Here is a 25126-nt window from a genome sequence, read left to right on the forward strand (position 1 = left end):
CCAGGCTGCAGTGCACTTAGCCTAGTGCAGGTTTACAGGAGACCACCCTCAAATCCCACTTTCCCTCTTTGTTAAGATGCCCACAGGAATGAGAGTTCAGCAGAAATAGGACAAGAGAAGATGGCCTCAAATTGCACCAGGGAAGGTTTAGACTGGAAAAATTTCTTCACCAAAAGGGTCATCGAACACTGGAAGAGGCTGCCCAGGGAAGCGGTGGAATCACCGTCCCTGGGGGTACTTAAAAGACATGTAGATGTGGCATTCAGGGACTGAGCACAAACATAGGTTCAAGTACATGTTCAATACTGTGGCATGGAGTCTGTATGTGAAGACTGCAAGTATAAAACCAGGGGATGCAAATTATCTCTGCAACCAATACTTTTACAATAGGTTTTTTTTTGGTCCAGTGCTGGTGTTCAGAATTTAAGGGTATGAGATAACAATGGAAAACTCTGTGAAGAGCAGAAAATAAAACAATGTGGTGGGCAGAACTCCAAATGATTTATCTGTTTAAGAAACAATTACTTTTCAGGACACGGGGCATGAAGGGAACTCACCCGTAATAGAGGATTTCTTAAATATAAGACCCAGCAACTAGAAGCTGAAGCTAACCAAACTTGATGACATACACTGAAAACATTTTTACAACAGGTAATAGTCATTGGAATAATTTGCCCAGAGCTGTGGTGGGATTTCCCTGCAGTTGCAGTCTCTTCTTGAGAGGACTTCCACTTCAAATACAAATGAAGTAAGGGAAGCCCTACAGCTTCTGTTACCCAAAAGGTCAAGCGAGGTGGTCATAATAGTCTCATCTGGCCTTGTAAGCTATAAATAGGTCATAGTCCTAGTGGAAAAAAAATTACCCTTATCTCAGGCTTTCCCAAAACACTGTGGAAAAAACAATAGGAATGCAGAAAGATCAAAAACAGTCCCTTTGCAACAGTTGTGCCTAGTTCGGTATTTCTAATAATGAGGCCAAAACATTTTGTGATCTGGTTCCATAACATCCTTTAAGCTCTTTCTTTGTGCTGTCAGAGCTGAGCCATACCCACTGCAGCCACTTCCAGAGCTGTTAACTGGTCAGTGTTAGATAATTACAGCAAAGGTTGGGTTTGAGGTTGGTGGGAGTCTTCCCATTCTCATTTAATGGGTGGATCAAACCACAGTATCTTTGCAATTTAAGGACACACCTGAAATTCTCCATCCGATGTCAAGTGAAACTCAGGGGAATTACACCACACACACACACACACACACACACACACACAACTACTGAGTCTGGCTGGAAGAACAGTCGTTTCTCATGCACTGTGTCAAATACTGTTATATTTAGGCAACATTTGAAAAGAATTCTACCTACATGAAGTGAATCATTAAATAGCCACAGTACAATTGCCGTACCAGCGACAGACACACATTTATTCTGTGCTTTTATTGTTCTTTGCAAAAAGAAAGTACTTCACACAGCATGTATCCTCCTGCAAATTGTTTGGTTAAAAAAAAAAACTCCTGGCTTTGAGTTTCTCAGAGTGTTCTGCATGTATGAAGCAAAGAACACAGGAACACTACTTTATTTGACTCTTGACTTAAAAAAACACAGTGCAACAGCATTTAGATTATATCAGTTCCTCCTTTTACTTACTCCCTGAGCTAATTTTAATGATTTGGGGGCTTTGAGCAACCTGGTCTACTGAAAGGTGACTGCTTATGGCAGGGGGTTGGAACTATACAATCTTTAAGGTTTCTTCCAACCCAAACCATTCTGTGAGTCTGTACATAAAATACTTCAAATTGAACAAAACAATGCAGAATGTCTAAATAATTTGAGCCTTATGGTCACAACAGGACTGGATTCACAGAAGTGCTATGACTATTCCAGCATAGAACTTGCTGCTCATCATTGCTGTGAACATGGCAGAGCAGGGTTTAGTCTGCTCTTTCATCAGTGGGAATTTGAAATCATGGCATTCCAGTGAGAAAGCAGGAGACCCAGCTCATCTTTGTTTTGCAGCAGGGTTATAAAGCAGGGTGGTTTCTGTCAGATCTACTTCTCACTAGTCTGTGCTGACTAGCAGGCTAGGGGGTGTTCTGAAGTTTCCTCTCTCAATATTGAAGTTGTTGTGTTTTGGTGTTTGGTTTGTTTTGGGGGTTTTTTAGTATTTGAATAATACTTTAATTCTCAACCACAAAGCAAAATGACTCTCATGCCTGCTGGGCAGGTTGACACTTGGGCCTCTGCTCCAGAAAGTACTGGAGTATTTCCTTAAAACAAAGACCAATGTTGCCAACAGACATGCACAGAGTATCTTCTCAGCATGGGTACTTGTAGCTCATTCTTGGGAGAACAGAAAATAGTTGAAGTCTTCTCAGCAGAAGATGACCTGGAGCTAGAGTGCCCTGTATTTCATGCGGATGCCTGAAGCACGTGAATTAGGATGAAACAGGAGCAGCTAGGAGAAACAATGTAATTGACAGATTTGTAAATCTAGCTCAAAAAACCCCAAACCAAGCCACTGGAGAAGGGTTCCTCTGAAAGAAAGCAGTGATTGACAATCAAATCCACAAATCAGGCCTTTCTTGCCTTTTCAGTGGGTATTTTGAAAGAACTTCCCAGCTACAAATGAGCCTCCTGGGCTTAAGGAAGCAGGAACTTCAACTGTCAGCAACAGGCTCCCTCTGTCTCCCACTGTGAATTTGATGACAACACTTCACTGATCTTACAAGCAGCACAGTCAGGCCCTTTGGACAAACTGTCAAAAGTGTGGTTAAAAGAACTGAGCGTTGAAGAGCTTAACTATCTATATGCAGCCAGTAGTGATTATTAAAGATACACTTCTGAAGACTTCCACCTACTCATACACACATACATATCTTGAAGAGGAAATAAAAATGTTTGCACTTCAGAAATATGGTTCAGATTAGATCCATGTTTCCACAGGCTAAATATCATTTTCCTGAAAACACAGGCAAAGGAGAAATGGAAAAAATTTATAGATCCCTGCCAATGGCAGAGGGGTTGAAACTAGATGACCTTTAGGTCCTTTCCAACTCTAACTATTCTATATGATTCCTGTGCAGTGCTCTTTTCCTATCAGAGGTGTAAGAAGGCTTGTGTTTTCATATGAAAAATGTAATCACCATCCAAGATTGCTCCATAAAAAAACCCAAACACCTACTCTTTGAACAGACCTTTGTTACAAACCTCTACCCAAAGGACAGTGTAATTGGGCAACCCTGGCAAAAGGAGATGATGGTCAAGATATACTCTAGGAATAATCAAAACATGAAAGGTTCGTATAGACACCTTTTGTATTTAACTAGAATGGTCTGTGAGTGGAAACTTCTCTGTTTTCCTCTCTCCTTTAATCTTGCTTTGAGACAGTCAACAGATTTTTTGTGTGAGTAGTACCAGTGGAAACAGGTCTTGGCAATGACAGCTTCAGTGTACCACATACGCATAAACATGTCATTCCATTTGTTTGCCAAACAACTGGCTCTCAGTATGGTATCACAGATAGGATTGCTGTTGTCTTCCAGCTGGGAAAACGTGCATCAAACACCTTTCCAGTGTTAGCACAGGAGATACGCTTGGCTCAGTCAGACTGGTTCCCTTGTGAAAATTGTGCTTGTGTAGACCACAGTGGTTTTGTGATTCTGGCTGGGATGGGTCATAGGCTGCTCAGCAACAGAACCAGGGCATTCTAATTACATTAAATGCTGCCATTTAATTTGAAATCAAAACTGTCTTGTACCCTTTTACGTACAAAATGAGGCAGCAAAAACACGACATGCTTTAAAAACCTGCCCCACACCACCACAAGATTTTGATGTGTAAAGATTTTTAAGTTCCCCAAAATATTTAGGATGAAAAAAACCCAACAGAGCAGTCTATTTAAGAAAAAACTTTTCATTTTTATTACTTTCTAGTAGTCATTTTCTCACACGTATATATTTAAATTCTAAACCAGCTATACAGTTTACCTCTCAGATTTCTTCCCTGTTGAAAAAAAAGCCAAAGTCAAGGACAAATCCTGGGAAAGAAAAGCTGGAGAAAGTACCATCATCCTAAATAGGCTGTATTATTATTGCTTAATTAAGATAATGAAATGCTGAGGGTTGGAGCAACAGAGGCTGGGAGCTTGCACTTGGCATCTCCTTTCTGGTTTTGCTCTTTCTACAGAAGCCATGCCCCCTTGTGGGGAGAGGTTCAGGCCCATAAACCACTGGTCTCCCTCCACAGGTTTGGGTATCAGGCAAAAGAAACGGTTGTCACAAACCACCTTTTTTCTTCTGAATTTCTCACTTTTCAGTCCCTTCATGCTTGGGGTACCTCACACAGGTCTCTTCTGTGGGTTGTGGGGAGGATGAAGAAAAGCAGCAAGCCATAAGGCTCTTGAGGAGATGATACTAGGTGGCTAACATGGTAAGAATAGTGTGAAACTGGTTCCTTCAATTTTGTCAAATACCTTACTTTTAGCACCTCCATAAAACAGAGGAAAACTGCCCTAAAGGAAAACTGTATAAACATTTGCTTGTGACAAGGGTAGGAGGACACAATTCCCTGGATCTAAATGAGCATCCTATAACACAAAGTCATCATCACTGAAGGGATCTCTGCACTGAACTCCTCATTGGCAGGCTCATAACCCTAGTCTAAGCTATGGTAAGACTGAAGTAGTGCTGAAAGGATGTGCAGGCTCTTTAAAGCCTTTCTCCTCCTTTTTTTGTAGTATCAATTTGGCCATTGTGACCACAGTGGAGTTATCTATGTGCTGTCTTGCCCACACCCTGCATTAATTTTGTTATTTATTAAAGCTGGTCACTTCAAAATGCCAAAAAATGTAAGTGATGTGGATAATGAACATCCACTTACCGTTATTACCATGACAACAGATCTTCAAGTAATGTAACAACTCCACTGGAGTTATGAAAACTGAGACTATCAAATTGCATTCAGTGTGAACACAGGATGAGGAATACCAAACAATATGATACCTCATGACTATTAAACACAGGGCGATAGTCTTCTTCCTCCCTTCAATATTGAGAGTATATTAATTTTCATATATAAGTAAGCCAACTGTCTCTCCAAAACATAAAGACTGATGAAACAAACAAATGATCTTTCAATACAAGTAGAAAATAAAACCCAAGTACATTAAAGAACAGAGTCTAGTAGAGTGACAGGAGGCTACTTTGCTCCACTACGTAAAGAGAAGACAGAGAAAGGGCACCAAGGTGCACCATAATGAGCCAGGAAGGAAGATGGCAAGGGAAGAGAAGGGAGGAAGTCTGTGCTAACAATGCTTCTACCTGAGCTATCAGCATAAGACATGACAAAACAAACACCACGTTTTCTAGATTCACATAACATAGGTTAATCTGTCCAGCAGCAGGTTCCTTCTGTCTCAAAGTACATGAACTCAAAGGTCCTCTTTTAGAAAACTGTTCATCACTGCAGGGAGAAGGGGTTATTCTACACTGGTTTTGTTCCTTATACCTCAGTATACATCAAAGTCACTTTTCTTATCACTATGGATACATCTGTCTAATTTGTTGCTGTAGACATAAACAAACTAGGGTATGCAGTAACCTGGGTGCTGACCCTCATGGCAGACTATAGGGATATTCTTTTCACTTGTGTGAAATCTTCATCTGACTTCCCTTAATGAGAAACTACAGAACACATCAAACAAAACTTGAAACATGAGCTAGCCGGCTCAAGACAATTCACATGCTTCTGACTGAGTGATCCCTATTTCCTTTCAGTTCCACGTGAGAGGTTTCAGCACTTGAAATACCTGAGAACTGCAAAGCATTACAATGTTCACCACTGTTGCAGTTGACTAACAAAAGAACAAATGTAAAGTCAGTTGTTGGAAGGGTTCTGCCCTCTGCTCACTTGCTAAACCGTTACACAACAAATTGTACACAAACTGCATTAGCTTTGTGTCAGAAATAAATTTGGGTAGAATCTCAAGCCTTCCACTGAATCATCTCTGCAAAGATGGCCCATCTTTTCAGCAAGAAGCAGCCTAGAGAAAGCAAAAGATGGGCTGTATTACTGGAGGACAACATAGTAGTGAAGGTACTAAACACAGCAGTTATTACCTACCTTTCTTTGGCTAAGAGAACAGACATCCCCACCAGCTTAGCAAACTCATCAGCTGTGAGAGAACCCTTTTCAGATACCTGTTAAAAAAATACACAAATAAACAAACTGTGGCATTAAAGGAACAGTCAAATTCTCTCAGCTCCTCAATCAGGTCTAGCATTGTGCAGTGACAAACTGGTAGCAAATCCCTTGTGGAGACAAACGGTTTGTTTGCATTTTTAAAAAGTACAAATAATTATGAGTATTTCCCCTTACAAATACCTCTTCTTGTGTCCTGGGAAAGTTGCCAAGTATAAAAAAAGAATGTAGAAAAGAGTTAAATCTGTAAAAAAAAAAATCATAAAAAACCTCAAATAATTTTTTAAGATACTTTGGGACAAAATGAATGGAAAAACCCAAATAGCTCAGAAAGCAGTGTACTGTCACAGCCAGTGTTTACACAGCCCAACTATAACAGCCAGGATAGTTAATGCATGCTAAAATCACAGAATGGTTTGGGTTGGAATGGACCTTAAAGATCATCCAGTTCCAACCCCCCTACCATGGGCAGGGATACCTTCCACTAGACGAGGCTGCTCAAAGCCCTGTACAACCTGGCCTTGAACACTGCCAGGGATGGGGCAGCCACAGCTTCTCTGGGCAACCTGTGCTAGGGCCTCACCACCCTCACAGTAAAGAGCTTCTTCTTCATATCTCATCTAACTCAACAATTTTTTCAGTTTAAAGCCACAAAGATTGCACAGGCAGTATTAAAATATTAGGTATGAAGTCTAGTCTTACTGCTACTGCATGAATTTCACAGATAAACATGTTTTCTTATCCTACAAATCAATAATTCTTCCATTTCTCTGTTGTTCCAGATTCAAGCAGACTTGTAAATCCAGATGAAGTTGTCATTTCCTGCTTCCCATCTAACTTGGTGGGGAGGAGTCTATTCTGCATCATTCTTAGCAATAGTCTTTTTACAGAAACTCAGATTAAATTAGTCCTAACTTGAGGTATTATGAAGCTATGTGATCACATCTGGGTAACGGAAGTCAGCTATACAATTTAATATGCATATGGGTACCTTTCCTTCCTAAACAACTACTCTTGTCAAGGGTGCCTTTGGGTTCCTTTGACCTCCTGTCTTCACCAGCTGCTCAAAACCTCTCTTCTGTCTGAAAGCCTGTGACTTCCTTTCATTTCTTCTCAGAAGTTTCATGTTATTGTACATGATACATTAAGCACTGGGTGCTTTTGGCCACAAGTCTGATCTCCTCTTCCCTTTCTCTTACAGGCTAGCCTTCCTCACTCAAATCCTCTCCCTTACATTTTTCTATGGAGTCAAAGTTTCATATTATGAAAATAAAAGAAAAAAGGCACTTCAGTAATAAATCCACCATCTGTTGCTTTTTGCTCTTGATCTAATTTGTTATCAAGAAAAGTTTTTTCCTTTCAAAGAGATAATCACTTTACTGAAGGCAAAAAATTAATTAGAAACCAAAAATAATAAGAAAAAAACCCCAACTAAAATGGTTTAGGTGTTTTTCTGTCAATATAAGAAAATAAACTGAAAGGACTGACATACATTGAAAGATTTCAGTTTTGATAACTTAGAATGAAATCTAATTAGACAGCTACATACATTTCTCTCATCTAAAAATTTTTTTGATGAGAGACAGCTATATGGTAACTATTATATAAAACACACTGAAGAGTCTACCTCACGTATCATGTGTAAAAGTGTCTGCGATAGCTCTATTTTATCTTGACTGCCCAAGTCAAAGTCGTTTTTGACTTTGATGTTTAACTTTGGATACATTGAATCAGCCTTTACTCAACTTTATGAAAAACAAAAAAAAAATACATCCCACTGTAAAAGACACTGGAAAATGCATCAAATAATGGACTTTATAGGTGGGCTAATGGACAATATCTCCATGGACAGTATGTCCATTAGTCCACAGATAACGGACTAATGGACAAATGTAGGACTTTAAAGAGCTCAGAGGTAGGCAAGGTCACAAAGGTTTCCCTCACCAAGCAATTTATACTATTTTTTCCCTAAGCTTGATTATATACGTGCTGCTCTCCGAGTGCTCTTCACAGCAGCAAACTCAGTACAAGATGTTACACATACAATGTGCTCTTTTATGAAATAAACCCAAGCTAAACAAGATGTAAGAGCTACTTTCACTGCCTACAAGCACACTGTGGACAGTCTGAAGTCCACTTCCATTAAATTAAGTTCTTAATAACATGCCATGGATTCATCCTACAGCACAGAATTTAGAGGAAGGCTGAAAGTTAGGAAAGTTTGAAAAGAGATGGAAAAATGATTTATCCCTCGAGGAGAAAGCAATGACTTCAGATTATTGCCTGCACAGCACTTTTAAGATGAGAAGTGCTATTTTAGTATTACAATTTGGAAGTGGAATACTTTGTATTTCAAAACCTCAAAAGGAAATCCTGTACCTTAAGTTTTTATACCTAATGTGTTTAAATTTCCCCAGCACGGTCAGAACACTGAAGGAAATGAAGGACACTTACTGTCTCTAAAGCAGAAGCTACCATTTCCTCTTCATTATGAGACTGGAGTTCAATCACCATCACACCACTGTCAAATATCCGAAGCCTAAAATCCAAAGAGAGTCAAAGTAACTAAAAACCCTGCTCACATCACCTACGGTCACATTTCTAATGCACCCAAATCTATAACCACATTACAAAAAGAAAACAAACACAAAAAAACCCCTCTGTAAAATTAACATTAAAAGTATCTTTAAAAAATCTACAGAGACTGAAAACAGCAGAGCATATGCTTCGTAAACACATGTCCCAGACTGAAAAAATATTGGAAGTGAAAAGAATATTGCCTACCTAGCAAAGTAAACCATGGTTAAAAATTCATATTTTAATGTAGAGAGGATGATGGACCATACAGCAGCATTCTTTCAGCAAAGCATAAGTTTACTTAAAAAGACAAAAAAAATCTACTGCAGGTAAACTGACTTGTTGAAACACCATAGTCTGCATTGAAGAGTGCCATGTTTTTATAAATACATCTGTAAAGCTTTACCTTAGTGGTAGTTTAAGTGACTCCAGCATCTTGCAGGCATTTACTAAATCTTCTGGTGACAGCAACTATTAAAATAGTAAAATGTACTTATTCCCAGCTTGTATTTCAAGTATACACCATAACACCAAAACAAACACTTTTAGAAACTACAGCTATAAACCAGACCAGACCACACAATACTGTAAGTTTTCTTTCTTTGTATTGTGAAGTCTATTTTATTGGCTTCTATGCTTTTTTCTGTTTCCTTACTATGTGTTCTGTAACAATCCTTCTTGCCCTGTTCACAGAAAAAATTGATCTATTTTGTAAAAACTCCAGACATTCACCATTATTTAGTATTCTCCGTCCTTCCAGTTTTCTTTCACAATAAAGATGGATTTTCCCTTCTATATGGTATTACAAAAAGCACATATGTTATAACAATTTGCAGAGGATACATAAACATTACATGGAAGTAGGAGAAGGGAAAAAGGTAAAAAAACCCTAAGTTTAATAAAGGGCTGATCACTTCATGCTGTTAGCCAGGTAGTGTGAGCAATTGGGGAGGAACATTTTGACCCTTTTTCTTTAATTATCTTATCACTAAAGTGTACTTTATGAAATATTCAGTAAACCCAGTTTCTCACCTCTAATCCTCGCGCACGATTTACCAGACAGTACACTTCTGTAAGTGACATGATCCCTCCTCGCTCCTGTGTTAAGCACAAGACTGGTAAGAGAAATAGCATTAATCTCATAACCACAGTGTCTCAACTTGCATTTGACTGACTGAACAGGTAAAACAGAGGAGCTCACTGATAGGCCTTAATGAAAAAAACCTACCCAGACAATACCACTTATTTCTGCTGTGTGAGGTAAGTTGTTTATGATACATCTTCCTCTAATAATTTTAAAATGCAAACCACTGATACTATACCCAGAGAATGAGAATTACATTGGTTTTAAAGCAAAGAATCAATCTCAGGAATAAGGAATTTCAATATATTAAATCAATCAATCAATTTACTGTTTTTTACTTTTCAGACACACTCATTTTTCCGTTCTCATCACAGTAGGTAGCACATAGCTTTCGCAAGAATACTGTAACCTCTATGCTTTTTAGCAGACATACAGCCCTGCAAATTGCAACATGAAATCTAACTTTTTGGTGAGACTCCTGAATTCTGTAACAGCTTCAGAGCAATTAACACATGAGATATTTCTAAGGTGGGGTAATAATCTACGTAATAACTGTGCTACATTTGCAAAATGTGTAATTTTTAAGGAGTTTAAAGACAGACTACTTCTATTTTCCAAGTCAGTGTTGTTTCACTCTTTCTTTAAAAAAGTAATATTCTGCAGCAACAGATAAAATCAAGGCTGTTCAAATAGAAGAATGACTGCTAGTATGATTTTCTGAACATCACTGATATTTTGCAAATTAGAACTTGCCATTACTCCAAAGAAAAAATTTTACTTACATTTAAGCTTTCTTATTGTGAAAGAGGATATATTTTCCTTTCATAAACACTGGATATGAGGCTGTGCTGCTAAATCTGGGGCTTTAAAAACAGGCACAGTACTACAGTCGAAACACATTTCTATCAAAATTTAGCAATACATGGAAAATGCTGGTGCAATATTAGGTACTTTACCTCCAATGGTGTCTGCAGTATTCCAGCCAGTTGCTTCGCCAGTTGCATGTGGTACTGTGTACCAGATCCATATGTTTCTCTAGTAACTGGATTAGCTATACCCATACTCAGCAGATAGGATTTGAACCTGATAGTCTAAACAAACAAATAAGTTTAAAAGTACATCACCTAGTGAATGATTCTGGCTTTTAAGTCTTAATGAATAAATCCCTTCATTTTACTACCAATAAAGCCAATTACTAGCAAAGAGAAGGCAAGACAGTACAATTTCTTCTTGACCAGCAGAGCTCAAAAATACAAAAATTTACACAAAGGCAATAAAATCTTTACTTTTAAAAGGGGTCAAAAGACAAGCTAACACTAAACAAGTAAATCCCTTTTACTTTGTGTAGAATTAAGTAAAAAAAACCCCAATCATGAAGTGTTCTTTATTAACATTACATGTATTAAATTGACAGCTTTTTGCTTTGCATAGGAACACTTCTGTTGACTTTAAAAACAAACTTAGTTTACCTCATCCTCAGTGATATCACCTTGTTTTTCTTTAATCTTATTAGCTATTGACTTGGATAACTCCACCATTTCCTTAGCCTATTAAGAAGGACATATGGATAAGTCAACTTTCAGCTCGACAGTGAAAAGCATGCTTAAAACTGAGAAAACAAGCATAAATCTACTTGGGTAAGTGACATATGCCATACCTTCTCCATTAGTTTGCTGAGATCCTCAAAAGCCTGAAATGAAAAGCAGACAATGCAAATCAGTATAATTACAACATTCAGCTTCATGGATACAGTGAGCTGCATTTGTCCACCTATCCAAGCTATTAATAAATATTATATATAATTGCTTGATATGTCTGTGTATATTAGGTTTTAACATCAAAATTATACAATCCATAAACAACAAAGAATGCAGAGAAGAAACAATCACACACTTTTCTAATATGTGAACACTAGTTCAATATGAAGTCTATATGATAGGAAGGAACAACAATAATTGAGGCCCAGAAAAGATTAAACTTTATTATGCTCTCCTAAAGCTGGGGGAAGGTTTCTTGATGGTGGTGGTAGTTTTAATTCCAACAGTTAACCCTCACTCAGGGAGATCTATTGTTTCTGGCCAGCAGCAAGCCAGCTACAGAAGTACTCCTCCTGACAAGACAATTTTTGTCTCATCAGTAGATGTTACTAAATTAGTAAGAAACAGTAATTTCAAATGAGAGAGGAAGAGGGTATACACTTTAACATGTATGCATGTTTAACTGAAGAAACAACACCTCTGAAAATGTGTGGCAACATCTCTTCATTTAAAAGTGTCACACACTTAGACAGTGTTGCTACCACAATAAACAAAAAAGAGTTCAAAAATGAATTAAATAAGGTCCACGAGACAAATGTCAGATTTAAATAAATTAAGATAAAAACTAGATAAAAAACATCCTCTGAAAACTCTAGTTGTCGGATCCAAAACCAAAATGCCTCCCAGAGCAAGGGAAAATTATTTATACAAAACAACTTTTTTCTAACCTAAGAAAACTTTTGTTTCAAAAAAAAAAAAAAATTGCAGTGAACCGGACACCTACCATATCACCACAGCTAAGTCTATTAAGCTTAGTAAAGTGCTATGGTCTCAAATGCAACAATTCTACAAGTAACAAAAGGCATTTTTAGGCTTAAATAAAACATACTTTAAAAACAAGCTGAAGGTATGCTGAAATTCAAGTTTTAGTAATGAAAACCAACTAGCATTAAAAAATTCATGCTAAGAAAAAAAGAAGAGTTAGCAACTGTATTAAAAAGCAACTCCCTCTCAAACTCAGCAACACAAATTTAGCCTTCTCACCCACTTCTCTCAAATACATGATAACATGCCCAGTGAAACTGGTGGGAAAGATTCCTGAACCTCTTCTGCTAAAGTTTGTCTGACAGCAGCACCGAACTCCTCCAGCCATAAGAAGTCAAAGCACTGTAAGTCAGAGCACGTCAAATGACCAGAGATACATTTAGCCTACAGCTTCCTGCCATTGCTTTTATTGGAGTCCTAGCTTATTCTTTCTGATCCCATATTGGAAAGACATATTTTAGTAGTTTGTGCAGGAAGACTCAATTGTTCCCATCTATATTTAGGTGCCTCACTTAGTAGCTTATTGGTCTGAGACTCAACATATGAAGAAGAAAGGGAGATGCTTCCAAGAATGTATAAAGTTGCTTTTCATCTGAACCCCCTCCCAATGATGCCACTGTTTCTCCACTACCTGGAGAAGTTTAGCCTCTTAACACTTGGCACATAAGCTAGGTATCCAAAATTAAGTAGGACAAGCCTAGGTCCAAGGTGAGAACAGAAAATATACCACTGTATAACAATAACCTACCACTATCAGAACAAAAGCTCCTCTTTGGAACATCTTTTCTTACTTCCTAATCTACCAAATTCCATTATTTACTATAGAGTTCCCCATCTCTAATGCAAAACAAAGTCCTTCTACTGTACTTATATAAGGTATCAACAAAATGGTTTCTAACAAGGCTTTTCCCAGCTTATTTCTAATCTCTATAACCTGCATGAAAACATCACTCATCAAAAGAGCCCTTGATTTAGCTAAATAAACAGCATGTAGTGTCTAACTCCTCCTCTGCCTGACTCACAGAGGGCAGGCCTGGAAACAAAGGGGAATGTGCACACACCTAACAGGAACTTCCTCAGATAAACAAAAGACTAAAGAACTGGATTCTTATCAGCAGTGAACAGCAGATGCAGGAAGCCTTTTCCTGGAAGCCAGGGCACCATCTTTAAAATTAAGTCATTTATAACATTTAAAGCTGGAGGAAGGCAGGATTTTACAAGTCATGGTTTTCCTTCGTTCATACAACACATATAAATGGATTTCTTTTGCTTTCTGTTAAAGCTACTAAAGGAAAAAATAACCAGACAATACCTTTTGAACCATATACACATGCATGTAACTACAATACCTTTTGAACTATGCACAGAATTTCATTCATTACATTTCTCATAAACAGAAAGGAAGAAGTTTAGTGCTACCAGTATCTGAAACAGCACACAGCCTGCAAAGGTGCTGTAATTTTCTTATGTACCAGATCAGTGAACGCCTTTTTCATTGTGGCATACTGAAACCCATAGAGCTTTGCCATGAAAATTAACCTGCTGCATGCAGTTATGAGTGTTTCTGCATCAATCTCTACTACCAAGACAAAACCAGCCTATTTTTGAGGATATTGCTCCCTGGTATATATGAAAAAATTAATTGCCTATTGTCCATCAGTATTGGTATCTGGAATTCAACTACTGTGCTGTTTCTGGGGAAAAGGATGGGCTCCACCTAGCCCAGGTGTTTCCCAAAGACACTTGTAACATCTTGCTTATGCCTGGACTGTAGAACAGATTACGGTAACTATAAGAATAAACTTCATATTTAAAACCTGAATATATATAATATTAAAACCTAACTTCACCACAGTTATGTGCAGACACTTGGATCAGCATATTCTTCTTAACAGATATTAAATTTTCAATTGAAAACAATATTAGCTATAAAAAAAACCCCAAACTTGTAACAGCCTCTTTCTGCACATGCCTTTGTGTCCTGTTTTTCTTGATGAAAAGTTACTGAACTCAGATTTCTAATTCTACCAAAATCAGTTTTACAAATACACATCGTTAGTTTCTTCTTGAAAGGAACTGTTTAAATGAAGTATCTTTACATATAGTGAAAAGCCAGTTTAACAAGGTAAATACCTGTAAATTATACACTCTAAAACAATTCAGACTTCCTAAAAGAAAAAATAAATAGTCTCAGTTAATGCTAAAAGAAAATGTGAATGAATGTAAATGGTTCAGACAGGTGTTTGACCTTGAAACTTCAGTGTATTTACCTCAGAAATGTTTTTGTCAGTCTCTTTTCTCTTTTCCTCCAATTTCCTTTCAATCCCTACAATTCCTACAGCCCTTATTCTTCCTGCCTGCAAAAGAAAATAATGAAAGGAATAAAAATAGGAAATGCTAAGTTTTCTCATCCGCCTCTCTGTGAAAAACCTTACATTACAAGACAGGAAATGTTCCCCCAAAGAGCTAGTATTATGTACACAATATTTCATATACTTCATGAAACATTTTTTAAACCAGTGCAAAAAAACAAACAGTAAGTGTAAAACATGTATGAATTTGCTGTAGTAGACAGATAATAATTATTATATTGAAGCTATTAATACGAAGATGTGTAATAGCCTGATCCAGATTGAGCATCACAGCTCATCTCAATTAAAGCCTCCGAGTCCATATGAACATCCATACTAGAGCTGTGGAAATACACATCTAAACATGATTACCTCAAGAAATCTATCCTGAAAAAACATAGCCGTAGAAACATGATGCTAAGTACAGTCTAATTTACATTGCTGAGAGGTATCAGAATGGAGTTGATGGTGAACCTTTCACTTGACGTCAAATGCGTTTTAGACAGGCTGGTACCTAAGTTACAATGGTGCCATCCCAGAGACCTCTGACTGCAGAGCTTACCACTACTGTTAAAAATTTGCTATGGCTTGATCATAAGAGGTAAGGAAGTCTCATTAAGTGATTCTTGACACAGGCTTCCCCATGAGTCCAAATGCAACAAAGTTTATAGGTACTATATTTACAAAGATATTTACAAAGAACGTAAGTGATTAGACATTGAACAACCTATAAATCATTACCTCATTCATGTAGTACTACATGAAACAACATCTACACGCTTATCACAGTTTATAACCTAGAAGTATACAGAGAGATAAAAAAGGCAATCTAACATGGCAGAGATTCTCCGTAACCACTGTCCATTTAGCATACAAAGAATTAAATAGGTTCTAGAGAGTTATATAAAAGTTGCATGTTGTATATTTGACTTCCAGCCACAAAAAATAAAACATAAATCACAACTAAAACCAAAAATCTTTCAGCTTCATTAGGTCTCTCATGCTGAATAAAATTGTATGCGGATATCTATAATATTGGTATAACTGTGTATGTGTGTCACTACATTAAAAAAATTGATCTCATTCAAGTCTAAACTCACTCAAGAAAGAGAGGGTAAAATGTCCTCTATCAGGTAAAAAATGCAAAGGAGGAACTAATTTGCTCCAGTGAAGAAACAGGCAAAGTTGAATTTCCACTTGTACCTATGATGTTGGTTAGAGAGACATGCCAGCTGCAGTATAAGGGGACAACAGGAAGTGGAGCCAAGAGATTACATACAGATTCTGCTCAGAAACTCTGCAAATACCTGTGTATCCTTGTTAACTTGAATGGTCTGACCAGCAGGCATGCTCTCCCATCTCCTTTGTGTCACTTCTTCAGATAATCGTCTATAGAACTGCAAGCATTAAAAAGTGATAACTCAGTTTCATAAACTGTGTGGAGTACCTCTGGATACTTCTAGCATCTTGGTGGTAGACTAAATAAATTTCACTGTAAGACAAAGCATGGTCACATCTACCCATCCACAGTACAACATTCCTTATCTGGAAATTCTTAATGTCCAATCTTCAAAAATACATGCATTAGTGGAGGAGCCAGGTAGTTACCAGCTAAACTTGCTTAAGTACTTCTATTGTAAAATATTTCCTTCAAATATTCAAAAATGTTCCAAAACATGCTAAAGTTAAAAATGCCGAAGTTTGTTTAAGGGCATGCTTTTAAATGGAAGGGAAACTGAACAACACAATTACTATTGATTTGTTAATTCATCAGTATACAGAAAACCACACAGATCAATAACACTTATTTGTTTACTGCTAATAACAGAATGTGGCATTGGTTAGTTAATTAATAGTAAGTGTATCCCACTGACCAAAATCCAGAAAGGAAACCCATTCCATTCTTACGATTGTTCAGAGTTCAGAGGAAAGCATTCCAAATTTATAAAGAAAAGACCTGAAGTGTAATTGACATGCTGGAGAACCAGTAAGCATAGTATGTTTGATTTTCTGACATGAACATTAACATGAAAATAAACAAGGTTACAATTAGGCAAAACACCTAAACAATTATAACAAAGCATAAATCTACACTCATCCTAAACTGAAAACTGCTCACAAAGCAATAAATGAGGCTAATCAAGCACATGCATTTATAAGCATTTATAACTAATTCCAAGTTGAAAATCTGGTATCAAAGTTAAAGTTCTCAGTCTCTTCAAAAGAGGATCTTATACTGTGAAATTTATTTAGACTGTGATTTCTTCACGATTTTTAGGATAAGCCTTCTTTTAAAAATATATTGTTTTTTTTTTTCCAGACTGCTCAAAGCCTTTGGGATTCAGCGTAGATAAAAATAAATTCAAGATTTGTAAAGCATAAAATGAAACAAAGCTCTGAGGCAAAAAAAGTGTTCAGCACCAAAATTAGAGAGATGATTAGGAGTAAGTTTCATGATTCCTGTTCACTAAAGCATTAACTACAAAGAAACATCTTTTCCTCTGTTAAACATTTAACAGATTTTGGAGATGTCATTCTGGAAAATCCTGTGGTCAATTTAAAAGATTTAAAAAAGAAGTGTAAGATTATATTAAAAGTACTAATATAAGAAAAAAAAGCCTAATAATGATTCTTAACATTTCTAGAACTCTACGTGTGTGATTTAATCAAAGTATAGAACCCCGAAGCTTCATAACATTTGTGTTCAAAAAGGATGTATTGAAAAAGCTCCACCTCAAAAGTAAACATGGAAAGATCGTGGAAAATTATCACTAACACAGCAAGAGAAGAAAAGCATGTCCAAAGATCTGATGTGCTAGGCTTGCACGGTACAAAACTTACCTCAATCTGCCCATGTTCTTTGAAAGAAAGTTTGATGTAGGAATATTTGCTGCTTTGGAATGGACCAGGCTCTTTGTTTGAAGAAGCAGGATGAAGATGAACCACTATTTTAGCACTAAGAAAGAGTTAAAAGGAAAGAGAAGTGGCAACTTACTGCAATATCTAAAAAAAATTTCTATGATCAAAGTTGCCTATTTAATCTAAACTCCTACTAACTTTATCTCACATAGGTGCTGAAGGACATCAATAATGCTTTATGTCTGTGCATTAACATTTAAGTATTTTGACTTGATATTACAGATCTTGCATAAAAACTACTATAACCTCTAAAACATCTCACAAATTTAAAATGTACTCATTATCAATTCCTAAAAAATAAATTTAACAAATCTGTACATTTCAAGTAATAAATTCTGAAAAACCTTTTAGTTATGATAAAAACTAATATTTGAGTTGGCTTTTGACTTGCAGTAACTACTGCCAAAATACAGAATCTGTCACAGGAAAACAAAAGGTCTCAGTATTACATTTAATCTATCCCACTTGCAAACACTGTATGTCAATTCATCCAAAACCAACATTCAAAGGTAACATGCATGGAAATAACAATCTAAAATGACATCTACCACCAAAACAAATCTTGAGATAGCATTTTTTTAGGAACATGACAGACTGCTATCACAGCACAACTGCAAGTCCACCATTCCCATTTCATTTTACTGATACTTCTTCAAGGGTCTTTATTTGCTTGACTTTTCCAGGATTAGTGAATTACCTGATTTCTTCTGGAAACCCTCAGCTGTTAGCTCACCCATTCTGTAGGCTGCAAGCAGCTGTGAACTACATATATATATATATGCATTAATTTTTTTTTCTCTTTTTCTTGTGAAACTTAGAATCACAGAATTGTTGAGTCTGGAAAAGACTTTTAAGATCACCAAGTCAAACCGTTAACCCAGCACTGCCAAGTCCACCAGTAAACCAATGTCACATCTACAGGCTGCCCAGGGATGGTGACTCAACCACTTCCCTGGGCAGCCTATTCCAACACTTGATAACCATTTTGGTGAAGAAGTTGCTCTTAATAGCCAAGTTAAACCTCCTCTGGCACAACTTGAGGCCATTTCCTCTTGTCCTGTTGCTTCTTAGTTGTGAGAAGAGACTAACACTCATCTCACTACAACCTCCTTTCAGAAGGAGGGTGGTAGGCTCCTTTTCTTCAGGCTAAACAACCCCAGTTCCCTCAGCCACTGCTCATCAGATTTGTGCTCCAGACCCTTCACCAGCTTTGTTGCCCTTCTCTCAACCCACTCCAGCACCTCAATGTCTTTCTTGTAGTGAGCGGCCCAGAAATGAACACAGTATTCAAGATGTAGCCTCACCAGTGCCAAAGATAATCACCTCCCTGGTCCTGCCGGCTACACTATTTCTGGTACAGGCCAGGATGCTCTTGGCATTCTTGGCCACCTGAGCACGCTGCTGGCTTATACACTTCTTTATACATATACCAAACTGAGTTAGTTATTCAAGTAAGTGGAAACACTTATGTTCCTTCTAACTATTGCTAGCATTTCCACATTCAAAATCCATCATATAGTCATGAAAAAGTGTATAATATGGGACATGGCAGAGTTTCTATCCCCAACCAGTTCTGTGGCACAAAAGACTACACTTAGCTTTCAAATTTAGATTCAGAAAAATCACTGTTGTCATTTACGACTAATCAAATCTAAGCTAGAACACATGCTTGTTTAGCGATTACAGGACAGTTATGTAACAAATCACATTAGACACTCTTTTGTCATGACTCTCTTACACATTTGACCGCAACTGAGGCAAAAAGGTCCTTGCAGCTATCAATCTGGAAACTTAGATTGCAAATGTAACCTACCATGAATTAATATATAATCTTGGCTACCTCACATAACATGCATGTGCAAACTATCCATCTGAAAAAGACAATGACCATACCTTTTTCCTATCCCAGCTGCTTGCTCTTCAATAAAGACGACCTGAGACAGAGGTACAGCAATGCAGCACTCCTGGAATAATCAATGCAAACACAAATGAAATTAAAGAAAGCCAACCATATCCTGGGCTGCATAAAAAGCAGCGTGACCAGTAGGTCAAAGGAGGTGATCCTGCCCCTCTACTCTACTCTCATGAGGCCCCACTTGGAGTATTGTGTGCAGGTCTGGTGTCCTCAACATAAAAAGGACAAAGACCTGTTGGAACAAGTCCAGAGGAGGGCCACGAGGATGATCAGGGGACTGGAGCACCTCCCATATCAAGACAGGCTGAGAAAGTTGGGGCTGTTCAGCCTGGAGAAGAGAAGGCTGCATGGAGACCTCATAGCAGCCTTCCAGTATCTGAAGGGGGGGCTATAAGGATGGTGGGGAGGGACTATTCATTAGGGACTGCAGTGCCAGTACAAGGGGTAACGGGTTCAAACTTACACAGGGGAAGTTTAGACTGGGTATAAGGAAGAAGTTCTTTACTGTAAGGGTGGTGAGGTACTGGAATGGGTTGCCCAGGGAAGTTCTGAATGCTCCATCCCTGGCAGTGTTCAAGGCCAGGCTGGACAGAGCTTTGGGTGGCATGGTTTAGTGTGAGGTGTCCCTACCCATGGCAGGGGTGTTGGAATTAGATGATCTTGAGGTCCTTTCCAACCCTAACTATTCTATGATTGTATGATTTTAAAGACATATCCTGCCTACTTTTAACACCTCAGGCTACTCATAGAAGGACTCAGGAATTTACCAAGTCTTTGGTATCCAAGTTCAAAACTTCCACACTAAAATTTCCACACTACTGCAGCTTATCCCTGAATGCATAATACTTACAGGTTCTTTGGGAGCTAAATTATATCCAAAAGCACCAGTCTTTTGTGCTTTTGTTGAACATTTAAACAGCTAGACCATCCTCTGAGTGGAAGAGGAATTTCTCCACTTATCCCACACCCACTGACTTAATCCAGCACTTGATGCATCTCAGCACACATTTATTGGACTGTGCTTTAGACAAAACAAAGCAGACCAAGAAACAAGACTGTACCCATCTGTGGAAGAATAGGCTAAGCTCTTCCTGTATGCTTGAGACAAAAATTACTTAGGGGGGTGATTCAACAAAGCATCTGATTAGGTGCCTAGTCTTGTTTTGGTGAATATCCTTTGGCGAACACCATCTTCTGCAACACAGCTTGGTGACTGACAGTCACCCACGATATAGGAAGCATGGGTTGCATTCCCCCCTGGAACCTCTCTTCTATCTGCCAAGGTGTGCCTAACACCAAGTTATAATGAACGCCATTACAGGGTCCCCTCAATCCCTACTACAAAAATTGTTCCTCTTGGCATGCAATAATTAAATACTCATTAAATTGGAGCTTAGTGAAGTAGATATGCGGAGACTTTAACAAGTAAATCTCTCATTGGGAAAGAACATGGGTTGTACTTCCTGTTACAAAACCTCTTAATACAAGCTATCTATATCCTTCTGTGGCTCCAGATCCTTCAGCCATTACAGAAAACAGTTACTGCTTGGCAAAATGCTCACATAGTTCTGGGCACTTTAAATACAGGCAAAATGATACTTCTGTTAAAGAAAGGTTTTGAACATGACAAAAGAGTCCACCTATATATAGTATACTGCTAAACTGATGGATTCATTTAGTTCACAGTTTGAAAGTTATGAACTTATTGCAAACACAATTTCTTAGAATCATCCCTTTCTGGTGAGAGAAGCGATACAGAAAGAGTGATGTGTTAAAAATGCTGTGAGTTAATTTGTTTTGGATTTTTTCCTAATGTCTCATGCTCACATTATGCATGATTTTACCACTTTGAATGTTGCACAGATATAGCTATGTAACAAACGTGCAAGATTTACTTTTGTTTTTTTCCTCTGGAAATCTCTGTATTTTTGATACTGTTCAACTGCAGGTGGTATGTAACAACAGCAGCCACAAACACAGCTGTTTGGCTTTGTAAAATGGTTTGCTATGTTAACCTAATGACAAGTGCCCCATTTATTACTTAAGTCTGCTGACAGTCACACACAAAAAAAAAAGGAACTGTCTCTACAGGTTTATTCTAGGTACGCCAGGTTAGGTTTCTAAGGCTGATGCTATATCACAGCTGAAATTAGCCAGCAACTCACCATGAAAATAAAAGGGCACTGTGCTACTTATATGTCAGTCCTAAGAGCCTGAAAAAGAAGCAGCTTGATTTACCACACCAGTAATCTGTATTTGTCCCTGATAAGAACTGGGTAATTTCTGCCAACATCCTGGATATATATTTCTGCCCTATCTGTTAATCAAGCCTGGAACTTGTCAAAATCTTTGCTGATACCTGAAACTATTTTTCTTATTCTCAACGATTCTTCTCTGTTGATTTAGCAGATTCAATTACCTGGGAAGAATACAAGAAACCATGTGGCCTAGGAGCAGGGTGAGAGGTCAGAAAAAAGCGATAAATGTCATCTTTTTGTGGGGAAGGGGAGAACAGGGATATGGACAGTTGTAAGACTTGCTGAAACCATAATGCTTAATGTTACTCCAAGCAAGCAAAATGTCCAAGCCAGAAGACTAGAAGCAGTGTATATTGCAGTACATGCCCACCTCTCAAAAAGAGATGCACAGATAAGTAATCTCGCACTGAGAGTATCCAAACCAGAAAGTTAGTTTATAGAGAATAGGTCATGGTCTGGACAATCAATCCCTGACTTGTTTAACAATAACCCCACCCTGGGACCAGCTCTCAAAACATATTGAAGAATTTGTACTAAAAATAGTTCTGCTGTTCCTGCAAACAATCTGTAAAGAAAAAAATCTACGGCTTTGCCAAATTAAGAACATCCTCAGTGACTTTACCTTCAGAAGGCTCTAAGTAGTTCCCTGCTCTGGAGCAAGGATGTGGTATGTGGTAGGGAGAGGCTTTTGGGTGCGAGATATGCTGCAGGTTTCCTTGTGCAAAACTAGCCCAGTGGAATATAATTTGCCCTTAAAAAGCTGTCATCTGAACATGCTCTGTCTAAACTTTGGCTTCCAGAGCTAAGTTTCTAAAATACTGTGTTCAAAACCAGCATAATCGAACCTGGTTCAGATTAGGACTTCTCTTTCAACTGCAGCTGTTAAATGGTGCATGCTGTCACAGTCTACTTAGAGTTTTGCATGTGTTTGCTGTCTTCAATTTCACCCTGCAGTCTCAGGCTGTGGCTTGATCATACAAAGCATTCAGCAGCAGTACTACTACACTGTAGTTCTGACTGTCACCTGAACTCTGAGTCAGTTCTCCATAGCAGTACAGACAGATGTTCTGGCTTCTTGAAGGGATGGTTCAGAGCAGGAACATGCAGTTGAGAAGGTAAAACACAGAGAAAACAATACTGCCACAAACCACATCCTATTAGCAACTCATGGCATGGTGGAAGCAGAAGACAGGGAAACTTGGACTTGAAAGCAGTGAGGAAGAAAAGGTCTTGCTGGACAAGGAGTATGGGAGAGGAGTTAACATGATGATCTGCCTGACACATTCAACTTCAGTCTTAAATCCAACATGTCTTAGTGCATGAGAGCATAGAATCATAGAATAGTTAGGACTGGAAAGGACCTCAAGATCATCTAGTTCCAACCCCCCTGCCATGGGCAGGGACAGCTCACAGACTCTTCTGTTCTATTTTTGTTCTGCAGAAAATTTGTATGATTCATTCCCATCCCTCCTCATCTCTGCATGATTATTTTATTAATGCAGAATTGGGTGAAAGATCATTCCTGTACATAACTTTCTACTGTGAGGCAAAAAATGGACTATACTTGTAATACAAAAGACACAAAGGGAAGAAAAACCTCATCTCCATGTGCAGTCTCTTCAGTAGCAAACTACCTGTTGTTTATTATGGCATTTACAATTGAATAGCATAAAAAGAGACAAAAGTAGGACTTACATGATTCTTCTGGTCCCTCCAGAGTAGCCTGTGTGTACTAAGCAGTAATACTCCACTATCAAATTTCACCTAAACAGAAAAAATTAAATGTATCAACAACAAATTTAACCAGTAAACTGCATAAATACTCATCTTGAAAATATTACACATTACCATAACACAGCAATCAGATGCAACAAGCCAGTATTTTGAGAGCACTCTCTTTTTTTTTTTTTTTCAGAAAACACAATAAATCAAGTTTAGGAAACAATGGAGAAATTAATATAAAGGGACTAGATGGATATACACAAACTTCCTTTTTCAACTATATAAATTTTCCCCCTAGGATATCCTGAAGGATCCGCCCTCCATATGCTGTACAAGATACACAAACATTCTTAAATATCATGTTTTAAACAGGGCTATTGGCTTTGGAACACTATGTATTGACAAAGAAAGTGAAAGTTATATAAAAAAGCAGAGCCATCTATGCTATGCAGAGTCTGAAATCTTCCTGCCTATCACACGAGTATTGCTTCTACCCATTTTACTGTTTAAAAGTTGTTTATTTATCAGACAGCAATCAGTATGTGGGAAATGTGTGTTAGCAAATGGCTTCCTACTTGCAAAACCTGAGGAAGTTTTTTATGAGGGTATGCAACTACTGCCATGTGATAAAAATAACAGAGCAAGAGTTCAGTCCAGCAGTGAAGCAAAGCAGTTAAGTGGGTAGGCTCGGATATTGTCAGAATCATAGAATACCAGATTGCAAGGGACCTCAAGGATCATCTGGTCCCACCTTTTCAGGTAAAGCATGACCTAGACTATATGCCCCAGCACCCTGTCCAACGATGCAAGAGAGCACCCTTCAGGACCAGAGCTAGAAGGCATTTTACAGCTACCGGGATGACTCAGGTGTGAATTGTATGACACGTATACATGACATCAAAGACAAAGAGAGTGCTTAGCCCTGATCCGGGAAGTGACAGCCCACAGACTGGACATCATGACAGTGTCACCAGCTACACACGCCCAGCGGGGATCCCAGCCCTCCCCCCGTGTGGCACACAGCGCTCGAGGCCTTTTTCAGCCACAAAGCCTGGATCACCTCCCTGACAGTCCTCTGACAGGGCCGGACCCCGGCCGGACAGTACTGACCTCAATCAGCACTGACGGATTCTCCGCCTGCAGCCGAAGCCCCCTCGTACGCCCCGTCCCGCCCTCCCCCCCATCCCCCCCGCCACGGGTACTATCCACAGTCACGTCCCCCGCCACCGCCCTCCTTGGCCGGCGCCCACGGCCGTGCTGTTTTCCCCCCACCCCCCTGCTCGCTGGGCCGAGCAGGGCCGCAGGGCCGCTCCCGTCACCTTCTCCTCCCCGTCGTAGAGACGCACGCCGCGCTGCTGCACCACCAGCGTCTCCCCCAGCTCCAGCAACCCGCTGGTCCACGAGAACCTGTCCATGTCGCAGCCCCTTCCCCTCCCTCGCCCTCTGCAGAGCAGGCCGCAGCCGCCGCTCCCCGTCCGGAGCCGCCAGCACACCAGGCCCCATTCCCGGCGGCGCCGCGCCCCCT

General features: G+C 38.8%; 1 protein-coding gene across 1 annotated transcript; it reads right to left on the bottom strand.

Moving 5' to 3' along the window:
• Positions 1-3898: 3898 nt before the first annotated feature.
• Positions 3899-25103, bottom strand: VPS36 (vacuolar protein sorting 36 homolog). The gene is made up of 14 exons (XM_005147643.3): positions 24921-25103; positions 23575-23643; positions 19600-19670; positions 17629-17743; positions 16095-16184; positions 14707-14793; positions 11512-11544; positions 11324-11401; positions 10811-10945; positions 9803-9868; positions 9177-9241; positions 8648-8732; positions 6116-6192; positions 3899-6035 (listed from the first exon to the last, which is right to left on the bottom strand). Exons 1-14 carry the CDS (start codon positions 25014-25016, stop codon positions 5942-5944), a joined length of 1161 nt encoding a protein of 386 aa, XP_005147700.2. The 5' UTR covers positions 25017-25103; the 3' UTR covers positions 3899-5941.
• Between the last annotated feature and the right edge of the window lie 23 nt (positions 25104-25126).

Source organism: Melopsittacus undulatus, chromosome 2 (genome assembly GCF_012275295.1).
Source record: "Melopsittacus undulatus isolate bMelUnd1 chromosome 2, bMelUnd1.mat.Z, whole genome shotgun sequence".
Taxonomy (NCBI): Eukaryota; Metazoa; Chordata; class Aves; order Psittaciformes; family Psittaculidae; genus Melopsittacus; species Melopsittacus undulatus.